Consider the following 24,383-nt stretch of genomic DNA (forward strand, 5'->3'; position numbering starts at 1 on the left):
CTGCCTCATCTTTCTCTTGTGAAGCAGATGGTGGGGTTGAACTGCTAACCTGCCAGTTAGCAGCCTAACTTTGAACTGCTGTGCCATCAGTAGAAAAGAGATGTTAGCTTTCTTTTTATACTAGTTTTCTCCCAACATTAAAAAAAAATCTTTTAAACTGTGACATGAGAATTAAATCTTTACCAGACACCCTGCTTGGTAATGTGTTTCCTTTGGAGCAGATAGTACTAATGTGATTACACAGGTTTTACATCTTTAGAAAGTAGCCCTGGTGTTGCAGTGCTTAAGGGCCAGTTGTGAGGTTGGTCATTTGAGTCAACCTGCCACCCCATGGGAGAAAGATGTGGCAGTCTGCTTCCCTAAGTATTTCAGCCTTGGGAACCTTACAGGGCCATCTACTCCATCCTATCAGGTTGCTGTGAGTCCGAATTGACTTCATGGTAACAGGCTTTGTTTTGTTGCTTTGTTTTTCTACATATTTGGTAGAGGAAACGGCAAGGAATACTTAATGTGAATATTACTTTTCGACAGGCTAGAAAACGGTATTGTTGCTTGGAATAGAATGGCAGTAGAAAATTTGCAATGATAAACTAAACCACAGATAGATTACCAGTGTTAAAGCTGAGAACCCAAGATGAGAGTCTGCTCTTGTTGAAGTCATTCTCCTATGCACCTTTTAGGAATCTATGCTAGAAACCACTAATGCAAATGCTGCTTTCCCTTTCATCAAATTATTAATCAGTTATGTGAGAAATGGTTTATCTTGGATATTGGCTTTTAAAAATTTTTTTTCCATTGATGAAGAATCCACTTGTGAATATGAAAGAACTAAACTAAATGATGATCATTTTATAAGTATGCAAGTGCTAATTGAATTGTTTGATACATTTTAATACTTCTTAAAATGTCTATTTAGTCCATTCCAGTTATAAATGGAAAAGAATTACAGAACCCTCTAATTGTGCAACTGTGTGACCAGTGGGATAACCCAGCACCGACACCACAAGTTAAAATAAGTCTTATAAAAGCTAGCACTTTAAAGGTAAGTTCTAAACTCTTAATATATTAGTTTTTCTTTCTTAGAATTCTGGATTTTATTATCATGATAGTGCCTTAGGATATTTCATTTCTTTTTTTACCAGTTTTATGTAACTTTCAGTACTGCTTAGTTTCAATCAACCAGAATAATTATTTTTTGAGGCAGTAAAGCATATATTTTACAAAAAGTGTCCCATGGAGCCAACATTGTACAATTATGGTATTTGAACGTCTCTATTGTATATACTACTAATATTTGCATTTCAGACCATGAGAAGTTAGATGACAGTAGATATTGCAATGACCTGTAGTGTGAATTAAAGAACAATTGTAATTGAGGAGACTTAACCAATTAAAGGCTAAGCAAGTTAAGTCATTCAGGTACCTACTTCCCTTATGAAGCGCATCTAGGGCCATCTGTAGCTGCTAGATTTGTGCTGTGGTCTGTTCTACAGTAGTGTGCCTTCCTCTCTTGACTTTTTCCTAAGGCAACTGTGAACTTGAACCTGTGAACGACGCCTCGGTACAAAGTGCTTGTGTTCCAGTAAATTTAAGATCAGGTGCCTTCTGTTTAGGTGCATATTCGTAGTGCTAAGGATTTAGGGTAAAATTGGGGGCCACCTCGTGCCTCCTGTTGCCGTAGGGGAATTCATTCCTCCTCGCTCAATTGTTCTTAGGCAACTCAGAATGAGTTCTTGGGTTCATAGTCACAGTTGTGTGTCTCTCTCCACAAACATAATATAAATTCAGTGGATGAAAATAATGTGTAAAGAGTACTCCTCTCAATGTATTGGCCAAATCAAAATCCTAATGGGGGGATTTCCTATGGCAAGTTGATCCTAAAAATCATATAAGAGATTAAAGCACTAAAATGTGTTCTTATTTTCTTAGTAATTAGGAATTTTCTAAAAGGGCTCTGTTATTGCTACTATACAACAATAACGTAGACAAAATAAAAACTGATTTCTGACTTAGCAGCAAGGATTTAGGACCTACATAGGAGAAATACTGTGAGAAAGACAGGCTGAGAGACATTGTTTGAAAAGGCAAACAGAACAGGTACAACTATAGGATTTTTTCCTGTCATTTCAAATATTCATTGTCATTTTGCCTCCAACTATAATAGTTTACAAATGCCCCTTTTGTGGCCTATTTAGGTTCCTTTAAGTAGAGATTGCCTTTAGGTTTAAGAGTGAATCAGACTTTCTATTGCTAAAGTCTACAAAATCATTTTTGTTCTCAATGTTTGCTTCCAAGAGTTAAATAGTGATTCATGTCAACCTTTGAAGAAGGGCGAAATTCCAGAGGAGCATCTGTAAACAATTTTTGTAACCAATGATTTGGTTGTCACTATAGAGGTGATATTGCAGCAAAGATATCCGAGTAACCATTCAAAAGACAGATGAAATAACAACAAGCTAGTATTGTATATATTATTTTAATACAAGGGGTTACCCCCCCAAAAAACCAGAATTTTCCCTCCAAAAGCTATGTATTTAATTTTTTTTTTAACAAAACAACCTTATTGCCTTCCAAGTACTCTCCATTACGCTTAATACATCTGTCAAATCTGCTATTTCATTTGTGGAAACATTTTTCAAACTCATCTGTTTGGATGGCTGACAGCACCTCCCTCATTTTTTTCCTTCATCCATTCTAAGTCATCAGATCACTGCCCTTTTATGTCCTTCTTCACTTTTCTTGAAACAAGGAAACCACTCGTACACTTGAGTTTTTCCCATAGCACTGTCATTGTAAGCTGTGTTCAGCATTTCAACAGTTTCTACAGCATTTTTCCCAAGCAGGAAACAAAATTTCACAGCTACGCACTGTTCTCTTAAATCGGACATCACAAAAAAACGAGGTTCAAGAGAAACTGCTTTTACAAAAAAATTCACTGTTGCTTAGGGTGTGTGTGGGGGATGGGGGCGGGGGGTGGCGGTAAAAATGCATACTATGAAAGCACTGTTCTGATCAACCCCAGTTTTCCTGGAGGTACCCACTTGTATATAAACTTACTCACTGCCATTGAGTCAATTCTGACTCAATAATGATCCTATTAAACAAGGTTGAACTGCCACTGTGTGTTTCTGAGATCAGAACTCTTTTGGGCATAGAAAACTTCAAGTTTCTCCCTCAGCGTGGCTGGTGGTTTGAACTTCTGACCTTGCAGTTAGCAGCCTAACACGTATCCCACTATATTGCCCTTATAGCATATAATAATGGTGTAATATATAATATTACTTGACTTAAGTGTATATGTTTATGTCTTCATAGTACCCCTTTGCCCCTAACTTTGAGACATATCTTCATAGACTTGTGCAACTTAATAACTGAAATACAATAGATTTTAGTTTAATTAATCAAGATGAATCGTTATTATCCTTAAGGTTATGTGGTTACATATTTTATTTCATCTTGTTCAGATCAGAGCATTATAGGTTTTAGAAACATGCAAATATAATTTAAAATTAGAATTGCTTATTAAAGAACTTTATTGATCTCAAGAATTTTCTAAGTTTTGGTGTTTTTTTGCTTTGTTTTTAGCTCACTCCTTCAAACCAACAACATAAGACAGATGAAAAGGGAAGGGCTAATTTGGGGGTATTCAGTGTTTTTGCTCCTAGGTAAGAACCAAAAGTTTGATCATTATTGGTATTATGCAGATTGATTTTTCTTATTATTTGGAAAGGTATACCCTTAGAACAGATCTAGTTTTCTGTGCTTTTCAACTAAAATATGGAAAATCACATTAGAGAGTAAAGTCAGTGAAAAGTAGAAGTAAAGTACACAGGTTTTCTAAATGGGTCAACTCTGTATCTCAGAATTTTAGTTGATGGCGAATGTAGTTTGACACAACCCCTCCCTCGTTTTGTGTTTATTAGGGGAGAACATAGTATGCAGATTAAAGCGATCCATAACAAGAATACCATCGAAGGACCTATCATTAAGTTAATGATTCTTCCAGACCCTGAAAAACCCATTCGTCTTAATATTAAATATGACAAAGATGCCTCCTTTTTAGCGGGAAATCTTTTCACTGGTGAGTAATTCACAGTGTTTAAATAAGCTTTTACTTGAGGAGCATAAATTCCGTATTTTAGGTGTTCGGTATATTAGCCTTTTTGGATGGTAAAGAAACCACAATTGACTTAAGCATAACTTCTCTCCCCAAGTCTTGCATTCCTTCATTACCCAGAATGAACGGATCGTATATACATAAACGTATAGCCTAAGGGAATTTGTTCAATTTGTATTTGTCCATTCACTAGATTGTAAAGGAAAAATGAACTGCTAAGTGGGAGAGAACTATGAAGTTGTGCTCTCCTAAATGTATTATGTTTAACCCATCAGAAGCTGGGCCTACCTTTCAATTTATTTTGGATGGAAGTAATATTAATTGCATCATTTATGGTTAAGGGTATTTTAGAGCAACAAACATTACCAAATGCCTGCTATGTTTACAATGACCATAAGAGTTTTTAATGAGTTTATCCTAATCTAGAAGACATTCAAGTTAGCAGATCGTGCCAATATAGCATGACAGTGCTAAATAAGTCAGTGAAAAAACACTGTTTACTCAAAAAATTTGAAAAACAGTTGCCATCTGTTGATTACAACTCACAGTGACCCTGTAGGACAGAGTAGAGCAATCCCTCTGGATTTCCAAGGCTGTGCTGTTGATAGAAGCATACTGCTACATTTTCCTCTGAGCACCTGGGGAGCTTGACTCTCCAACATTCAGGTTCAGCGTTGAGGCTGGGTTGTACTCATTGTACCACAAATGCTTCTTAGCATTTGCTCTGGAAGGTTTCTTTTCTTGGAAGCCTAATTCCTGTACATGGTTTTAAACAAAGAAAGAAGCAAACTGAAAGCTTATATGTTTTTTTAAATAATTGTGATAATTACATATATAGATAGCCTAAAAAATTAGAGTTTTTCACTTTGAGATTTAACCTTTTAAAACTCTTAACCAGGTGCCAAATGGATGTTACAGTTGCTAAGTGTATTGGGAATATTGTACATAATCTTACTTTAGCTACTGTATGCTATAGAAATTCATAAAAGACATTTAGCATTCTCTTTTGGGATACGTAAAGCATGTAATTTGGAGACCAGTTGGCTTAACTCTCAGCTGCTAATCATACAGTCTAGCCTTTTGTCATGCATGCTAGAACTTACAGAATGACGCATTAAGAAAATAAGAGAAAGAAATGTTAGAATCAAAGATGTATTTGATGTTCAGATTTAACACAAGAATTGTATGTCAAAAAAAAAGAATTGTATGTCATGATTAGTAAGTTTTTACAGACAAATTTTTAGGGAGTTCTGGTTAATGAATAGTTTTATTTTCTTCCTCATCAGATTAGTTTTAACATTAAATAAGATATGTGCTTTTAAGATACAAATCTTTAACTGAACCTGTTCATCAAATTAGGTAGAAAATAATTTTTTTAATGTGCTGTGACAGATTTTATGATTACGGTTATTTCTGAAGATGACAGTATCATTAAAAATATTAATCCAGCACGTATTTCAATGAAAATGTGGAAGATGTCTAGTAGTGGGAACCGACCACCAGCAAATGTGAGTCAATTGCATGCAATGCAAAAAATACTATGTACCTATTTGACAACTGGCAATTAATCTCTGTGTTTCCAAAATAAAAGCATCACCATGTGTTTCAAAACTGTTCATGTAACTGAAGAAGGGTAACTTGCATTGTGACTTTTCCTTACTTTTTTTTTTCCCCTTTTCTTTTTTTACATTTTATTAGGGACTCATACAACTCTTATCACAATCCATACATATACATACATCAATTGTATAAAGCACATCCATACATTCCCTGCCCCAATCATTCTCAAAGCACCTGCTCTCCACCTAAGCCCTTTGCATCAGGTCCTCTTTTTTTTTCCCCTCCCTCCCCGTTCCCCCCTCCCTCATGTGCCCTTTGTAATTTATACATCGTTATTTTGTCATATCTTGCTCTATCCGGAGTCTCCCTTCCCCCCTTCTCTGCCGTCCCTCTCCCAGGGAGGAGGTCACACGTGGATCCCTGCAATCAATTCCCCCTTTCCAACCCACTCACCCTACACTCTCCCAGCATCGCCCCTCACACCCTTGGTCCTGAAGGTATCATCCACCCTGGATTCCCTGTGCCTCCAGCCCTCATATGTACCAGTGTACAACCTCTGCCCTATCCAGCCCTGCAAGGTAGAGTTCGGATCATGGTAGTTGGCGGGAGGAAGCATCCAGGATCTGGGGGAAAGCTGTGCTCTTCGTCTGTACCACCCCGCACCCTGACTGATCCATCTCCTCTCCTAAACCCCTCTATGAGGGGATCTCCAGTGGCCGGCACTTGGGCCTTGGGGACTTTTCCTTACTTTTAACGGTAATTTGCACAGTTGCCATGTCTTAGGGATAGCAGCAAAAGTGAAGAAACCATTAAGCATTAAGGGAAAATATACAGCATGAGATGAGCAAAGCAGTGTATGTGGTTGACAGACTGAGGCAGCCTCAACCTCAGGATTAGAACCATCTGGTGGTCTGAAGCAGCACTGTCCAGTGGAAATACAGGATGAGCCACACGTGATAAGTCTTATTTTCTAGTGGCTGCATTAGAAGAGTAAAAAGAAATAGGTAAATTAATTTTGTTAGGTCTTCACTACTAAAGTATTTTCATTGTATTGTAAGCTCAGTATTAAAAATTATTGAGAATATTTTACACTCTTTCTTACCAGGTCTTCCAAATTTGTTGTGTACTGTACGCTTATACCACATTTCAATTCATAACAACTTTGGATGGCTATTAGTTTCCATATTGAACAATATTGATAAAATGTAGATCTGAAATTGGATAGTAAACCTTAAACTTTAGGAAATGTGGACTTCATTTCAACAGGCCCATGTTAGTCCTTTGCTTAGGAAATTATTGTTGATGTTCTGTGCTATTCAAATTCTTAGGAACCCTACATGGCAGAGTAGAATTGTTACCTGGAGTTTTCTAGGATATGACCACGGAGGAAGAGTATCACCAGGTCTTTTCCCTGGTGGAGTGGTGATTGCCCAGTGAGTTCAAACCTCCAACCTTTCCATTAGAAATTAATACTTGAACTGTTGTATCACTGGCTTCTTTGTAAAAGAAACTAGTTGCTTAGATTAGATTAGTCTAATCAGGCTACTATTACCGTAAAATACTTCGCTGCTGTAGAAATCCATTGTAAGCCTTTTAATAATGGATGTCTTTTCAACATGATCGTATTGTCTTACATTCATTATAAAGAAATAGATACACATGTGACCTCCTCCCTGGGAGATGGACGGCAGAGAAGGGGGGAAGGGAGACTCCAGATAGGGCAAGATATGACAAAATAACAATCTATAAATTATCAAGGACTCATGAGGGAGGGGGGAGCGGGGAGGGAGGGAAAAAATAAAAGTGGACCTGATGCAAAGGGTTTAAGTGGAGAGCAAATGCTTTGAGAATGATTGGGGCAAGGAATGTACGGATGTGCTTTATACAATTGATGTATGTATATGTATGGATTGTGATAAGAGTGGTATGAGCACCTAATAAAATGGAAAAATAAATAAATGTATAATGTTTTAAATTTAGAAGTGATCTAGATTCAGTTTCACTCTAGAAGAATTTTTCATCACACATTCTATATGAAATGTTTGTAATTTCCCCTGCCCTTTCTCTCCCACTCCCACTTTCTAGGCAGAAACATTTAGTTGCAATAAAATAAAAGATAATGACAAGGAAGATGGCTGCTTCTATTTCAGGTATTTCTTTAATCACATCATATGTTTATATATTTTTGTGTTATGAAATAGTATGTGTGTGTGCGTGTGCAAATTTATTTGGAAAAAGATGCTTTATTTTTTAGTTTTATAAAATGGTTTTAGTGGAATATCATTGTCATAGATGGATTAGCTTACTGGTATAAAAGCAAGCAATCAAAAAAGTACTCTTCAAGTTGTGAAGGACCACATTGTAATCCTTGACTGTAAAGGTGGTCTCTATAATTAAATTCTGTAATGTGTGATATTAGGAAGTAAAAGGTTGGTCTAGCCTTTCACTGTCTAACTGCGCAACTCTGGGCTTTGTTGTTTGTTCCTTCCTTCTGGACCTCAAATTTAAAATCTGAAGAAAAAGAAGATTTTGAATTAATTATTTCAAAGGTATCTTATTTATAAATTTTTTTTCTCTTAGGGAAGATGCAAAAGAAGAGCCAAAATGCTTGAGTGCCTTCTTAGACTGTAGCAGAGCCCCTCGTTTCGCTTTTTTAAATTTGCAGTCTGTTTTAGAGTAATGATTTGTTTAAAGTAGAGGTTGACTGTCAAATTACTATAAAAGTTTCTTAAGTCCCTTGAGTCTTGTAATTGCCTTCTGACAGACACACGAGTAACAAACTGTTCAGACCAACACCTATCGTGGGACCACACTTGAGTCACACTGCCTTGTATCTTTTAAATGTGCCAGGTTGTTGTATTGTATGGGGCTGATTTAAACCACCTTGAAATGATTGGCATTCCTTTATATGAAATCTAAAGATGAGAGAATTGGACAATTTATTATATTCCAAAACACTCACTTTGTTTTAATCTAACACAGGACATTAGATTGAACAAACTGTTTGGTGGATTTTTAAAAAAGAATTACACGTTTTGGAAATAGAAGTGATGATTGTACTAGAATATAAATAACAAAGTGCCACTGAACTTTGAGATTTTAAATGGTTAATTTTATGTTTTGAATTTCACCTTGTTAAAAAATCACCCATACTCTCATAAACTTTATTTTCCCTCTCCCAGTATGTGTATCTTTATTGTTGCATTTGTTAAACCTCTTTAGGTATTGTTATTATTTTGCATAATAAGTGCTTATTTACATTTACTCATGCACTTACCCTTTCTGTTAACTTCTACCTGGGATCATTTTCCTGTGAGGGAGAAATGTGGCTTTAGAATGTTTTCTCTAAGATTGCATATGTATTACAGTGTTGAGATTTCAGTATGTGTGAATAGAAGTCTGTGTATTTTTTATTGTTAATGCTGTTTTGTTTTGTTCGAGACTATGCATGACATATAAAAGTCACCTTGTAGAGTAGGACTGAAGAATGCCAGTTCTAAGTTCTTTATTGATAATTATTGTTGATATTAAGTCATACTAAGTGTCTTGAATGTATTAAGTCAAATATATGACTGGAAAATGAAACAAGGTAAAAGATCAACAGGATATCTTATCATTTGAAATGTCAGTTGGACATTTATAATTTGAAAGTGAAGCAAAGTTCACTTATTATAGCATTCAGGATATTTTGTGTTTACTGTTTTCTCAAGTTTATGTTCCTATTTTTGACATGTCCAGAGCCTTTGTTCTGGATATATTTTTTTGAAAGAATGTATAGGTAAGAATAAACCTAGCACAAAACTTTTTGTTGAATGAAGCTGGATATAGTAATAGTAATTCTTACACATTTACTTTATGTAGAAGAAACACAAATGTTGATGCTCTGAATTTCTTCTCCCTTTATTTAAAATGAGGCAGTAATCACTATCACTTTCTTTTTAATTTAGAGATAAAGTAATTCCTAATAAAGTGGGGACATACTATATCCAGTTTGCTTTCACGATGGATAAAGCAAATGTTCTCAACAGTGAACAGGTTTGCATTTTCTCTGTATATACCACAGTTAATGTCACTTTTTTTTTCATAGATAAAAGTGATTTATTAATGAACAAGGTACAATTCAGGATCAAAAACAAGATGGTATAACTCAGGACCATTTTTATGAGTAGAGAATGGTATATTTTGTGTGAAATAGAATTTATTATTGGATATGGAGTGAAATGTATTTACATTATGTTCAATAATTTGATCTGGTAAATAAAGCTATTCAATCTCTCTTTTAATTGAAGAAACAATTAGTAATTGTGTTGACAGATGTCATGGGAAGGTTGCTCAGAACAACCATACATAAAAAATTTTAATTAACATTTCAGTTACTAGAATTCTGGGTAGTAAAGTTTAAGGTAGTTTTCTCTTAACATAATTACTTGTATTTTGCTTAAATGCTGTCTCTAAAGTTTGTTCTTAGCTCATTATAAACATTAAAAAAATTAATATGAAGGGTCTTTTTTCCTGAAAGTTTCAAATAACTTGCTTTCAAGAGATAAATAAGAAACAATTTTTAGAAGGTAATGTTGCATTTCAATTAACATAATTATTTTCTCTTCCTCTTAAACATGGTGAGTCTCTGACTTGCAGTTTACTTTAGTTACAGCAAGCTGCACTTAACACCGTCTTTTTTTGTTACTGTTTTCTGGGGGAGTTTAAGTACATCTTATCACTAATAAAATGCATTCATTAAAATATACATATAAGTATATGTAATATTTCTAGTCCCCCAAAACAAATACCAGATTTCTAAAGATACAAAAGACAATGATGAAGAAAAACTTTAAAAAGAAAGAATTAGGTTTTTGTTAGAATAAACGTGAACCAGACTTGTTGGAACAGACCTTGTTATGCATGGGCTTCCTGTACTAAAGTACCAGTGTATTGTTAATCAGAAAGCTGCTTTTGTCTCATAAGATTATAGTCGATGTTCTTCCAAATCAACCTGTGAAGCTCGTTCCTGAAATCCAACCAGCTACGCCAGCCGTTTCTAATGTTCGTTCCACCAACAGCAGGACCTTGGTCAAAGATTTACATCTCAATATCACGGTACTTACTTTCTTCCAGAATTATCCAGTGCAACACGAAAAATTATTATTTGTAAGTTTGGTTTTCAAAATAGTTACAATAGAATAGATCGGATCTTGATTATTCATTTTAAGGTAAAATTGTACAGGTGAGTTAAATATTTGTAAAATTCTAATGATTTATTCTTAAATTAAAAATATACATAAAATGAATTCATATGTACTATGAACTTTCTCAAAATATAAAAATTTCAACTTTTCTTAATATATATACTCATCTCACCTATTTTATGAATTGTGAATGTTCTTCTCTGTGCAACTCACTGAGGGGACAGAAAGGGGCCATTGAATAATTATTTTACAAGCGATCTACTCTGTTGACTGACATAGTTAAGGAAGGCAATCAGAGCTCCTCAGAGCTGCTGATTATTTACAGAGTAAGCTGCAATAGAACTAATACAAATATTAATGAAAACATGTAAAACACAGTGGCGAGACCTCAGTTAGGGAAAATTTGGCTGATGGCATCTTAACACCCTTCAAATAACTTATTTTCATGTTTTAGGCATGTGAGTGTTTCTTTTCCCCAGGGAAAGACAGCATGCCTTAGTTTTTGTGCTCAGTGTCTTTGAGTCTATGTATGTACCAAACTTTCTCTGAAGAGTGCAAGATGGTTCATACATAAAGCTACTGTTGCTTTTCAAATGTATACAGATGTTAACATTTAATAAAATAATTCAAAAGCATTACACAGTCACATCTTTTATTACTGTTTTCCATATCAATACATGTTAAAAGCAAATCAAGTAAGATTTTAAAATGAGTGTTCTTGTAATATAGAAAAGTTTTACAATCTCTTTGGCTCTTTGAGACTGTTTCCTCCTTAAGGAGGAGCCCTTAGTACAACTGAATTCTATTCTTGGATTAAGGGTTGGGATAAATTAATGTTTGGGACTTAAATAGTTTGGGGTTTAATCTTCTAATTAGTTGTTTCACATTGTTTACTTCAAGGATGAATACTGCAACCATACTGGAACTGATTTGGTTGGCACAGTAATAGCGACTATTAAAGGTTCCAGTGAAGAAGATACTGATACACCACTCTTTATCGGGAAAGCTAAAATGCTCGAATTTCCCTTTGTGAATGGTTCAGCTAATATCACGGTAAACATACCTTTTATTAGTTAAAGATTTTAAAATATTTGGTCCACTATATTGATAATGTTGTTTGGTATGGATAGCAATGAAATGTTCTCATTACAGCACTTAAATATATTCTAATTTACTCTTGGCTAATGCAAATTAAACTCATTTTTATAATGGCAATATAATATTTATGTTCTACTGAAAATTTGCCATTTAGTGGGTAAAAACAAAGCTTAGCCCAGACACCTAAAAATCTCTAGTAAAAATCTTTGTTGTTGTCTTTCTTTAAAAAAATTTTTTTTTCCTTTCCTTTGTGGGAGCAAGTTTATTGGTACAGTGATTTGGTAACAAGTGCAATAATTCTGTGAATTTACAAACAATTTAGCATGCTTTTTTCTTCCTCTGTAAATTTAATTTTTCATGCTGCAAAGATCAAAATGCATTTGACAAAACAGCCAACATAATCCACATCAAAGTATAAAGTAAACTCAATTGGATTCTTCTCAGTGCAGCAGACTAGCATACCTGAAAATAAACAAGCCCACTGTCTTTACTCCTGGAAAATCTCTAGAGCATATACGTAATTTGACATTATTTGGTTTTGTCTCCATTGTTATTAAATACCGAAACTAGCTTACCACAATGTTTATTATTGGGAACGTAGAAAAGCGTACTGCATCCTAGCTTTGTGATCCTGAATTCCTTTTTAGCTTAAGAAATAATGTAGGTTCTAGTTATTATATTAACATATCTGGTGTACCATTTGGCAATAACTTTGTGTTCCTTTATTATCTACACCGAACTTTTATAAATAAATTGATTTTAATTACTTTCCCTTGTTTTTATAGAATATTTTATATACGTCTATATACTAAAATCTTAACCAAATTTATCTTATTGGGCTAAAAGGCAAAGATTTATTTCTTGTATTAATCTTCTGGCTAACACAGGAAAAATTTGGGTAGAGGTAAATGAATAAACACTGAGGATGGAAACCTGAGTTGATGGTATTATTTTCAGTCTGAGTACAGTAGTATCATTTTCTAAAGTTGTTATAATTATCCCAATGCCAATTCTAGATATGCATTATCAGATAGCCATTAATATTCTGAAACTTGAAACTTTACTATAACATAATTTTATGGTTTGCATGAGTCCAAATTGTAGATAAATCAGATATTAAGACTGATACTATAAATGCTGTTGATAATTTTTAATCAAGATGTGAACTGAAAATAATACACAAAATTTACATCATACAGCATTTCATAAAGGCATCTGTGTTACATAGAATATGCTACCTAAAAGATAAAATACATCAACATAACCATACACTTTCTTTCCAATGACTTGTCAGGTAGAAATTCTTTCCTTATACAGATGGCATGTAATCACACTAAAGGTCATTTTTGATGTGAGATGTTCTATAGATTTTGTCTAAGAACCATGAAAATATCTGTGTGACTTTAGAGTGCCTATAACATCACCTTCCCAACATAAAAAAATTTTTTTAAAAATTTTTTTATGGAAATACTTTAGGTATATTAAAGTAGAACATTATAAGGATTTCCAAAAATAACTACTGTAATATTTAGATATAACTATGATTATTAATATAGTCTATCTGTCCAGACTTTTCTGTGCACATATCAATATTACTGTGTGTGAGATTTGTATGTGTAAAAGTTTAATAATTCAAATATAATGATACTGTTTTAAATCTCTTATTTAACATTTCTTTGGTGTATTTTTTTGTCAGTAAGTATAAGCCTACATCATTTTGTTAAAGGTCCCCTATTTTTGATCAATTCCTGGTGAAAATTCAGTTTATTTTGAAGGTTTATATCAATTATATTTCCATCAGCCTTCTTTTACGTATTATTTGCATTGAAAAAAGCACTGCCATCCGATTGATTCCAATTGAAGTAGAATTGTTTGGACTCAGGGTATGCACATATTAAGGCTTTTGATAATTATTGCCAATTGCTCTTCAGTTTATAGTCCTACCAGAAATATGTGCCCATCATCAAAATATTACCAATATTGAATATTGCTAATTTTTAGTAATCAGTTGTCTGTGTTGTAATTCATAAGCTGTTCAGTGGCTAGTTTTGTTTTGTTTCTCCAGAAGATGGTTACATATTCCTTACAAGTCCTTGGCACCTGCCCTATATATTGGTGAAATCTGAGTTCTAACTAACAATTAGATTATTCTTTTTTTTTAAATCATTTTATTGGGGGTTCATACAATTCTTATCACAATCCATACATACAACCATTGTGTCAAGCGCATCTGTACATTTGTTGCCATCATCATTCTCAAAACATTTGCTTTCCATTTGAGCCTCTAATATCAACTCATTTTCCCACCTCCCTTCCCACTCTCCCTCCCTCATGAAACCTCCATAATTCATAAATTATTATTATTTTGTCAGATGATTCTTAACATTAGGGAATTTTAAGAAGCAATGAGCCAGAACAATGTTTGTAACTTGTTGTTAAAAACTCTACAACTTTGGGATAGGAAAAATTCACTGCCATACTGACTCATGATAGGGTATAGCTATTCCTGTCTCTCTAAGACTGTAACACTTTATGGGAATAGAAATCCTTATCTTTCTCCCACTTAGCATAGGAAAGGTTTCCTTAAATAAGGGATAAAGGGAAAAAAGTTATGTACAATACAGTGAAATATGTACATTTAAAATTTTTTTAAACTTGACAATGAGTTGAAAATTTTTCATTGGTGCATTGTGGAGCTCTTTTATATGATTCTATAATATAGTTTTTTAAAGGCAATAGATTGGGGAGAAATATTGCAATATATAATAATAATGGATTAAAATATTGATCATATTTCGAAACCTCATAAACTACATCCTGCAACTAAATGATGAGTATGCATTTATGCGAAGAGAGTACAGATCACCATTAAGCATAATCTGCTTATTAGAGAAATGTTAGTTTCAGTAATGGCTTACTGCTTACTTCCATCTTTTTAGAAAAAAGCCTACATGCTTGATTGTGTTGGCTAACACCAAGGGAGTAGAGCCTTTCATACCCTGATGTAAGAGAACAGTGACACAGCTTCTGAAAGGAAATTTGATACTACCTATTGAAATAAGCTCATTATATTCTCATTAACCGTCATTGAAATTTCACTTACAAAGAAAAATTCAAAGATAATTTTTGATGTCTTATAAATGATTTAATTTTTTGAACAATTTGAAGGTTCTTCACCCAGTAAGTTGGTATTACTGTGTAATACATACATTTTTCAAACTGCTGTCTGTCTGTCAACTTGGACTAAAGAAATAGAGCGCTTGAAAACAAGCTGTTAAGGTTTGGAGGCTATCTGTTTTGAAAACGCAAACAATACAAGCTTACATTCATGTGACTAGATTAAGAATCCATTTTAGAAACGATAAGCATAAGCTTTATTCTTTTCCTTGAGAAAACATTGTTAGCTATAATTGATAACCTTATTTTATAGTTCCCTGTTAATAAAGGGGGAGAAAGAGGAGTCCGTTCTACACTGCCCTGTTGGGTCATTGTGAGTTGGTATCGACGGAATGGCAGTAAGCTTGGTTTGGTTCAGTCAGTTGATAATTTTTTAATTTTACATTTCTATCATCTAAGTAAAATAGTTAGCTCTGTTGTTTCTAGGAGAGCTGAAAATAAAATTTTATGATTTAGTGTCCTAAATGATATATATATTTTTACATCAGTCATTTGAGATATAAGTATCTACATCATTTGAGATATAAGTATTGATATTTACATCACTAGTTAAATGTTATGATTTTAAGTTGAAGTATATAAAAATGTTTTTGTGTGTTAAGAAAAAATATAGTTCTTTACAAACAGATACTTAGTGCCTTTTTAGGCCCCGTTGCTCAGTCACCAAGGGACTTTGTGGGTCTACTGCCATGGCAACAGGTGTAACTTAAACTCAGCAGTGGGCTTTGGGCATGTCTTTGTGATTAGTATTTTACTTACACACCATCAGCTATTTCACACTACGTCAATTTAAGGGTTAGGAAGCAAATAGGTATAAGTGGTCATTAGTATTTCTGATTCCAGGAAAGGAATAATTTTTCTTGTAATTTTCCGTGATACGCAATTTTTGGACAAGCTTTTTAGTGATAAGATCGTTTGACATTCAAACAATTGCAAAAGGTAACATTTTATTTCATGTCTTGAATGGGTAGTGGATGTTTTAATGAATGTTTAAAAAATCTTAAGGACAAATGACTTTTATCTTTAAAATTTACCATTAGTTGTAAAATAGAGCATAATGAAATTTTACTCTTTTTATTTGTACAGAGCTTGGTGTTGGCAGAAAACAGTCCTGGAAGGGATAGCACTGAATATTTTATTATATTTGAGCCTCGGCTACCAGCTTTATCAAGAACATTAGAGCCATATATCTTACCATTTATGTTTTACAATGGTAAGTAGTTAGACAAATCGCTTATGGAATTCGTTGTGTTACTTTAGATTACTTTGTTTTAATTTCAGCCAACATGTGCTTATTAATCAAGTTAGATGCTTTGAAAAAATCAGTTTTTAAATTGTTTAAGTTACCTGAAATTTTTTCTTAGATGTTAAGAAGCAACAACAAATGGCAGCACTTACAAAAGAAAAAGACCAAATATCTAAGTCTATTATTATGTATAGAAGTTTATTTGAAGCCAGCAAACAACTTCTTGATGAAATGAAATGTAAGTCATTTTGTATTCATGCAACAACAGATTGTGTGGGTGGTAAGACAGAAGGTTGAGATGGACGTGAACACTTTAGAAAGTGTTTTCTAGCTGTTTATTAGACTCTCAAAGCCAGGATTTTATATTGCTTGACATTTGATGCTCTTAAAGATAACATTTTAAATAAATATTTTGTTTGAAGTTTTCTGAAAATTAGAAATATGGCTCTTTGGAATACTGAATGAAAATAGCACTAAATGATTGATGTGTAAATTAGCTTCATTTTGAGTATATATTTTACTTAAAATAAATGTAGTATGTCTTGCTATGAGAGGTATCTACATCAGCACCATTGATACTGAAGTATGTAACTTATTCTTGAGTTAATACACATAATGTTTTGTTGTTAATACACATAATGTTTAATTTAACTTATTTATCCAACAAAGTCCTCACTTTCATATATTCTCCTGGGCCAAGAACATTTAGAAGATAATGGGAACTAAATATTTAGTAACACTATAACTTATTTTTTATAAAAAATGTGGTTTGAGAACAATCTAATGTAATTGGATATATATATATATTATGTTTTGGTTGTTATATATATTGATAACTATGAAAGTAAAGAATAAAAACAAAGCAATTTTTTTTCCAAACCTTAATTTTAAAATATTAGTTTAATTTTTAAAAGTCTACATCATTTTAATATCAAGCATTTAAAAAAATTGAAAGTATTCGCCATGTTCTGTCTTTTAGGTCAAGTTGAGGAAGCAAAATTAAAAGAGTCTCAGCTGCGGAATGAACTAAAAACACATAATATTGACATTCCTACAACACAACAGGTAGTTTCTAAGGATACATAAAAAACGTCTTCATTAAATATTAGCAGTTATTAAAATCCATGTTTTATTATGAATTATGAGCATTGTTGGTTTGGGGTACAAGTCAGACACAGGGTAAGCAGGATTGCTTTTTTCAAAATGCTGTAGTTCTTAATTTTAACGGAATGGCATTGATAAATGAAGTTCATGACACTTCAACTTGAATACCTCATTAGGAGGCTGCTAAAACAATAACCGTGTATGTATGTGTAATGGCAAAGAGAATAAGAGAATGAAACAATAATGTAGATTTTCTTTAGCATTTAAAAATACATGTTCTTTTACACATGGAACACTTTCAAGAAAAGTACAGGTAGTTTTTCTTAACCAAGATTAAAAAATTAGCTGGAAACTTTATATTACTGTAACAGCTTTTAATAAAACCAAAAAATGAAACCATTACCAACAAGTCAATTCTGACTTAGAGTTTCATAACTATGAATGTTTACAAGAGTAGCATAGCCTAATCTTTCTCCCGCAGAGTGATTTCATGTGGGTTTGAACTACCGATTTAGAAAAATAATTCTATTTATTATTAACTTTATATTCTTGACTTTTCAAAATTGATTTTCATCAACTACTACTATGGGCTGCCTGCTAAAAGAGTAACGGGCCTTATAGTTAATTTTTCTTTATATATTACAGATGACACATATTGATGCACTTTTGAAAAACAAGCTAACAGAACAGGAGGAGCTAAAGAAGAAACCTAGAAGATCATGTACTCTTCCAAACTATACCAAAGGCAGTACAGATGTTTTGGGAAAGGTTTGTGCTTATACCTTTTAAGAAGCAATATGTTTTATTGTTTTCTTTTGTTCCTGTAAATCCTACATCCTTAAAAATTGCATTATAATAAATTATCAATTTGGCCAGACTTACCCTGAAAATTCCATAATTCTTGCTACCTTTCAAGGCTCTGGCACAAGTGGAGTTCATTTGGGTTAATTCCCTTCTGGTCCACTTAAGAGATGCTTACGTGTTGTTTGGCTTTGTGTATCAGCAGCACCCTTTCAGGTATCTCAACTTTGACAAGACAACAGAAGGCAAAGAGTAGAAGTTTTCTGAGTTCTAAGTATAACATTGTTAGGACATTCTGGGATACTCCAGAATGAGAGAAATAAACAAACAAACCACAAACGTGATGCATATTTCTGTCAAGGGAAGGAGGGCCGTTCTTCATTCTTATCTTTGGCCTTTCGCTCTTTGAGTTTGCCTTTTGTCTTGACGATAATACATTCAATGAGGTGTAGTTCTATCTTGCCATTATCTAACTGTTTGATTTTATGTTTTTCTGGTTCAGGATACTTATTTGTCACAATCAGCAAATTTATTACCCAGTTTTTAGTTCTATGAACATTTTTACCATTTGCTTTTTTCTAGCACCTTCAGTTTTTAAGATTTGTAGTGTATGTACATGTGCTTAATTTAACCTTTTCACTCAATGTGCTTCTCAACTTTTAAAGTTGAATAAATTTAAGGTGGCCAGATGTTAACATTGGTAAAGCGGGTCACCATTGGTAAAACTCATATCCTGGCCAAATAGCCACATGGCAATTAAAAACCATATACCCTAGCTTGTCGTGCATTCTTTCCCCAAATTGGGACTTTTTAAAAACGCCGCGGGACAAATTGTTAGAAAATTGGGATGTCTGGTCACCTTAATAAATTGGAAGTAAAGTTCATAGCTTTGTTGACTGGAGTCCGCTTAATCTCTGTGCTTTATGGTGTAAGCACAGGGGTACTTCAGATATTATGAGCTCAGTCCCAGATCACAACAATAAGTCAACCCAGTGAAACTTGTGGTTTCCCAGTGTGTAACTGCTTTTTCTGGTCTTTGTGTCTAGGCTGTAAAGACAACGTACTGATGGATCATGATTTCTTATCCCTTCTTCTTGTCTCTTGACTCGTGCATTTAATCCACTGGTAGTCAGTGTAATTACAAGTGGGGATGATTTCACTTTAGTTAGTTTGCTGGAATTTAGGGCTTTGTTTTTCTCTTCCTCCAGAGCATATAAAAGTTATGTTTACATTTCACCGTAGTCTTTCAGTGTGCAGTCAGTAGCATTGTGAAAAGCTTTGAATTATTGTAAGAAGTTACCAAAATGTGACAGAGACAGAAAGTGAGCACCTGATGTCGGGGAAAGAGCCCTCGGTGAAGAGGTAGCACGCACCTGCCATGTGTGGCCAGAACCGGCGTAGAACAGGGCAGAGTAGCATGCCTGTGCACGCTGCTGCTCTCAGAGCCGCACGCCGGCGGCTTCGTGTTTCTGTGTCGGAGATGAGGGAACGCCGTCATGACCGTAAACAGCTTTCACAGGGTGTGGTCCTGAGATGCAGAGCTTAGTCTCTTGGACGCTGAAGCGCACGTTAGTTTCTATGGAGGTGTACTCTAAAACTGCACTTACTTGTGTAGCATTCTTATACAAACAGATATGCAAATGGTAAAATTAAGAATGCAAAGTCATAAATTAGGAGTGTATATTATGTTTTGAAAGTAGTATTCCTCAAAACTAATTTCTAGAAAGAGAAAGACTGGATTCAAAAACAGGTAGATATTTCTATTCTGGTTTTAAGGTACAAAATACTACCACCACATTTCAGTAGTTTATCCAATACAGACTTCTTGTTCATAATGTAAGATTCTTACCAGGATATGTAATACATGTCAGCGGGAATAATAATCTGAGAGTCTTGTGGAAATCATTGACATCTCATACTATTTTTCTTCAGCTCCTCTAGAAAGGGAAGCCTTCGTTAACCCACGAAAGAAATTCTTTGTGACATTTATCTTAAAATAATACTGCACATAGCGAAAGATGAGGGCTGTTCTCTCCCACAGCCTGGATCCAGTATGTTTACGTTTAGTACCATGAACACTCCAATTCATGTGATTGCTTTAGTTATTTCCGCCTCGATCCATATATCTTGAAATCCCAGCTTTTTTCTCATTTCCCATCCCCAAATGAGAGAAAATTAGCAATATCATGAAAATAACTAGAGTAGACTCAGTAAAGCTGAAAATAGAATCATACAAGCAAAAGATTATATTTAATATGCAAGTAGAAACAAAATGTAGCTCATGTTTCGGGATTAGATTTTTGAAAGAAAAAAAATAGTGTCATGTGTTGTACTTGTGTTACCTGAAAATTCATACAGTAGATGAAATGTTGAAGAGTCTTATGAGGTCTGTCTTCACTTAGAAATAATTACTCCAGTTATAGGTGTTTGTAAGCATCTACAGAATGGTACCTTATGGTCACATATAAAATAAGGTTATTTTATTTGCTTTACTTCTACTAATCCTTCTTAATGTCAACGAAAACATTTTCACTTTTATTTGTGTTTGCATGACTATTTTTTTGCCTTTCACTAATAGTTAGAGAATTAGAGTACAGTTGTCAATATTAGGCTGTAGTTTTCTATAATGCCACATGAAATTATTATTGGAGGTGAGGGTGGGGTGCAGTTTGCTACTAGATCAGGTATGACTAAGGATAACATAACCATTGAATGGAGCCTTGAAATTGTACCCAACCTTGGTTGAATTTGTACTAGGAAAGCTTGCAACTGAAGGCAATCACTTCTAACACGGAGAATGAGGAGTTAATCATAAGCTCCAAAGTAACCCTTTTAGCAGAAAAATCTATGCTGTTTGTGATACTGAGATTTGTTTTTTGAAAGTAATAATATAGCATTGAACTCAAATATCTACTCAGAATGCTTTGGAACCATATTTATTTCAACTAAATTTTAAAACATCATTGTTGTTTTTTTTTATTAAATCATTTTATTGAGGGTTCATACAGCTCTTATCACAATCCATACATGCACCCAATGTATGTCAAGCACGTGTACATTTGTTGCCCTCATCGTTCTCAAAACATTTGCTTTCTACTTGAACCCTTGGTTTCAGCTCCTCATTTTCCCCTCCCACTCCCCTCTCTCTCAAGAGCCCTCGATAATTTATAAATTATTATTTTGTCATATCTTACCCTGTCCGATATCTCCCTTTGCCCACTACCCTGTTGTCCGTCCCCCAGGGAAGAGGTCACATGTAGATCCTTATAATTGGTTCCCCTTTCTTCCCCACCTTCCCTCCACCCTTCTGGTATTGCCACTCTCACCGCTGGTCCTGAAGGGATCATCTGTCCTGGATTCCCTGTGAATCATCAGTTATTTTATGTGTGTATGGCTTAATGTACTTGATGAGCTTTTATCAATTCACAACCCAAATTTGAAAATCAAGAATTAAAAAATGTGTATCTTTCATTAGCTGATAAAATTCCAAATATTTTTATTTGCTTATTTGAAAACTTACTAGAATATAATCAGTGACATTTTTCCAAATTTTATCTGAATGCTTCAGAAAAGTGTATTTTACTCTTCAGGTTTGGGCTTTTAAACTATATCCATTTGTTGTATATTTGAAGCACTTTTTCACTGTGTGTTTTAATGGGTTATAGATCGCGCACCTTGCACAAATTGAAGATGATAGAGCTGCGATGGTTATTTCTTGGCATCTGGCAAGTGACATGGACTGTGTGGTCACCCTGACTACTGATGCTGCACGTCGCATCTATGATGAAACCCAAGGGCGTCAGCAGGTGTTGCCCCTTGATTCTATTTATAAGAAGACTCTTCCCGATTGGAAAAGGTTAGAAAACATTCAAGTAATGATTTTTCTGAATGCTATTCTCTACTTTTTATCAAGTCCCGGTTTTTTAAATTATCTCTTTTAAAAAATACAGAAAACTTTTTTTAAAAACCAGCAATTTCTTACTGTGAATTAGGTGGGGAGGGTTATCAGCATTTGAACTACCTAAGAACCCCCTCCCCCTACTAGTACATCTACCCACCCCCTTCTGATTTCTCTTCTCCCAATTTTATACCGGTTGACCCTCTAGCCTTTTGTTTTATCTTCCTCTCCTGCCCTTCCCTCCTTCGTAACCTGTAAAGTCTGTGTGAGCAATCTTGGGAAGTGACTCAAATTACCTAATTATTTTGTCTTCACTGTCGTCAGAGGACTAGTCTTCGTTAATGCTAATATTACAGTAAGCTTGCTCCTATATGCTGCTATGGTTAGTTTGCAAATTAAGTTTTTTGTATATAAGGTAGATAAAAATATATGCACAAGCCCAACATAATAAGTCTTTGGACTTTGCCAGCATATAGTTCTAATAGTACTGGAATTATTCAATTGCATTCTAATGGTAATGGACATAGAAAATGCGTTTAGTCCATACATGTGAATTGGATCCTTGTAGGACCCGTTGCTAAGAGTTGTCAGGAATGCAAGGTAATAGCTGATTTTATACTAAGGAAACCCGACTTGAACATAAATGACTCTAATATGAACAAAGTAAAAAGTGTTCAGTTTCAGAAGCGATAATGAAAGTCTGCTTTCAAAACGCTGAGGAGGGAGCAGTGATCAACTTTAAGTTAAAGAAGGTAGGTAGACTGTTTCAGATAAAGAAATCACCACGAGAAGACGAAGCATAGAGGTAGTAAAGTATGTGGGGAAGAGAAGATGTTCCGTTTTTCAGGGACACAAAATTAATTTGTAAGAAAATTATTTTAAAAGGATGAAAAATAAATGGACAGTCTGTACAGTCTTTGACTGTCATACTAAATATATACTGTGTATGAATATACAATTTACTTATAAATCAGTTTGTATCTGGATTACTGAAGGTTTTATGCTGTGTATCAGAAAGATTCAGGCAACTGCGGATTTGAAGAAAAAGGGAGGTGAGGCAGCAACATGTTGAGAGGCTTTTGCCAAGTTGAAACTAGAGAAACCTTGAACTGAGGGAGTGGTGGTACACTGAAGACTCCTGCCTCGCTGCCGTCAGGTCCGTCTAGGACAGAGTAGAACCGTCGCGGGGGGTTTCTGCAGCAGTAAATCTTTATGGGAGCGGAAAGCCTCACCTTTCTCTGGTGGTTTCTAACTGCTGGTCTTAGAGTTAGCAACCCAACACGGAACACATGATGCCACCAGGCCTCTTAGTGGTAGACATAGAGGTTGGTTTTGTGAGGCAGGGGTGGGACAGGTGGTGGAGCTTTAGGATCCCTTTAAGAACCTGATAAATATAAATTATCTCTTTAAAAACTCACAAATAGCATAGTTTTAGAGGTCAACAATTCAATGAGTTGGAATAAAATAGTATATAAAGATAATGTTCTACATCTTGGTTTGATTATTAGTGTCAGGGGTCCTCAAAACTTGTGCACTGCTATCTCAGATACAACTGTTGAGCTCTACTCATAGAGAGTGACAGAGTATAAAGGAAACGAAAGACTCGAGGAACAAACTAGTTCCCAGGACTCTCAGCCCACATGGATCACTGTCTCTTAAAGCTAGAGACCAAAAGATAGTGCAATAGAAGCCCTGGATGGAATGGAGGAAAACTGTGGAGCAAAATCAAATTCTTAAAAACTGCCAGTTACTGGCCCAATAGAGACTAGAGCAATTCCTGAGACTTATCACCCTAAGATTCCGTTTGAAATTGCAGCTAAAGCCACTCTCAGAGATCACCTGTCAGCCAAATAGTAAGATTAAGTTATAAAATAAACAACATCACCTACGAGTGATATGTACTCCCTTAAACAATGCAAACAGAACCAAAGATGAGGCAATGCGGATCAGAAAAGACAGATCAATAGAAAGAGAACAAACCATGGAAATATTGAGAATGCTGGCACATTGTGTAAATTATGCCCAATGATCAGACAATTTATATAGAAATTGCTAAATAGGGATCTAATTTGCAGTGCAAACTTGCACTTAAAACACAGTAACAACTTATGTAGGGTCATGGGGAGGAGATGAGCCAGTCAGGGTACAATGTAGCAACGATGAAACATACAACTTTCCTCTAGTTCCTAAATGCTT

At 34.6% G+C, this 24,383-nt stretch overlaps 1 protein-coding gene across 1 annotated transcript in view; it reads left to right on the forward strand.

The window, feature by feature from the left end:
• Nucleotides 1-24,383, forward strand: part of SMCHD1 (structural maintenance of chromosomes flexible hinge domain containing 1) — a 131,269-nt gene that overhangs the window by 86,308 nt on the left and 20,578 nt on the right. Inside the window, exons 30-42 of the mRNA XM_075533163.1 lie at nucleotides 917-1,042; nucleotides 3,586-3,665; nucleotides 3,924-4,081; nucleotides 5,510-5,625; nucleotides 7,763-7,827; nucleotides 9,625-9,712; nucleotides 10,643-10,774; nucleotides 11,764-11,916; nucleotides 16,225-16,351; nucleotides 16,503-16,622; nucleotides 17,364-17,449; nucleotides 18,134-18,256; nucleotides 21,955-22,145. Coding sequence (XP_075389278.1) covers nucleotides 917-1,042; nucleotides 3,586-3,665; nucleotides 3,924-4,081; nucleotides 5,510-5,625; nucleotides 7,763-7,827; nucleotides 9,625-9,712; nucleotides 10,643-10,774; nucleotides 11,764-11,916; nucleotides 16,225-16,351; nucleotides 16,503-16,622; nucleotides 17,364-17,449; nucleotides 18,134-18,256; nucleotides 21,955-22,145 — 1,565 coding nt within the window. The remainder of the gene's footprint in view (nucleotides 1-916; nucleotides 1,043-3,585; nucleotides 3,666-3,923; nucleotides 4,082-5,509; nucleotides 5,626-7,762; nucleotides 7,828-9,624; nucleotides 9,713-10,642; nucleotides 10,775-11,763; nucleotides 11,917-16,224; nucleotides 16,352-16,502; nucleotides 16,623-17,363; nucleotides 17,450-18,133; nucleotides 18,257-21,954; nucleotides 22,146-24,383) is intronic.

Source organism: Tenrec ecaudatus, chromosome 15 (genome assembly GCF_050624435.1).
Source record: "Tenrec ecaudatus isolate mTenEca1 chromosome 15, mTenEca1.hap1, whole genome shotgun sequence".
Lineage (NCBI taxonomy): Eukaryota > Metazoa > Chordata > Mammalia > Afrosoricida > Tenrecidae > Tenrec > Tenrec ecaudatus.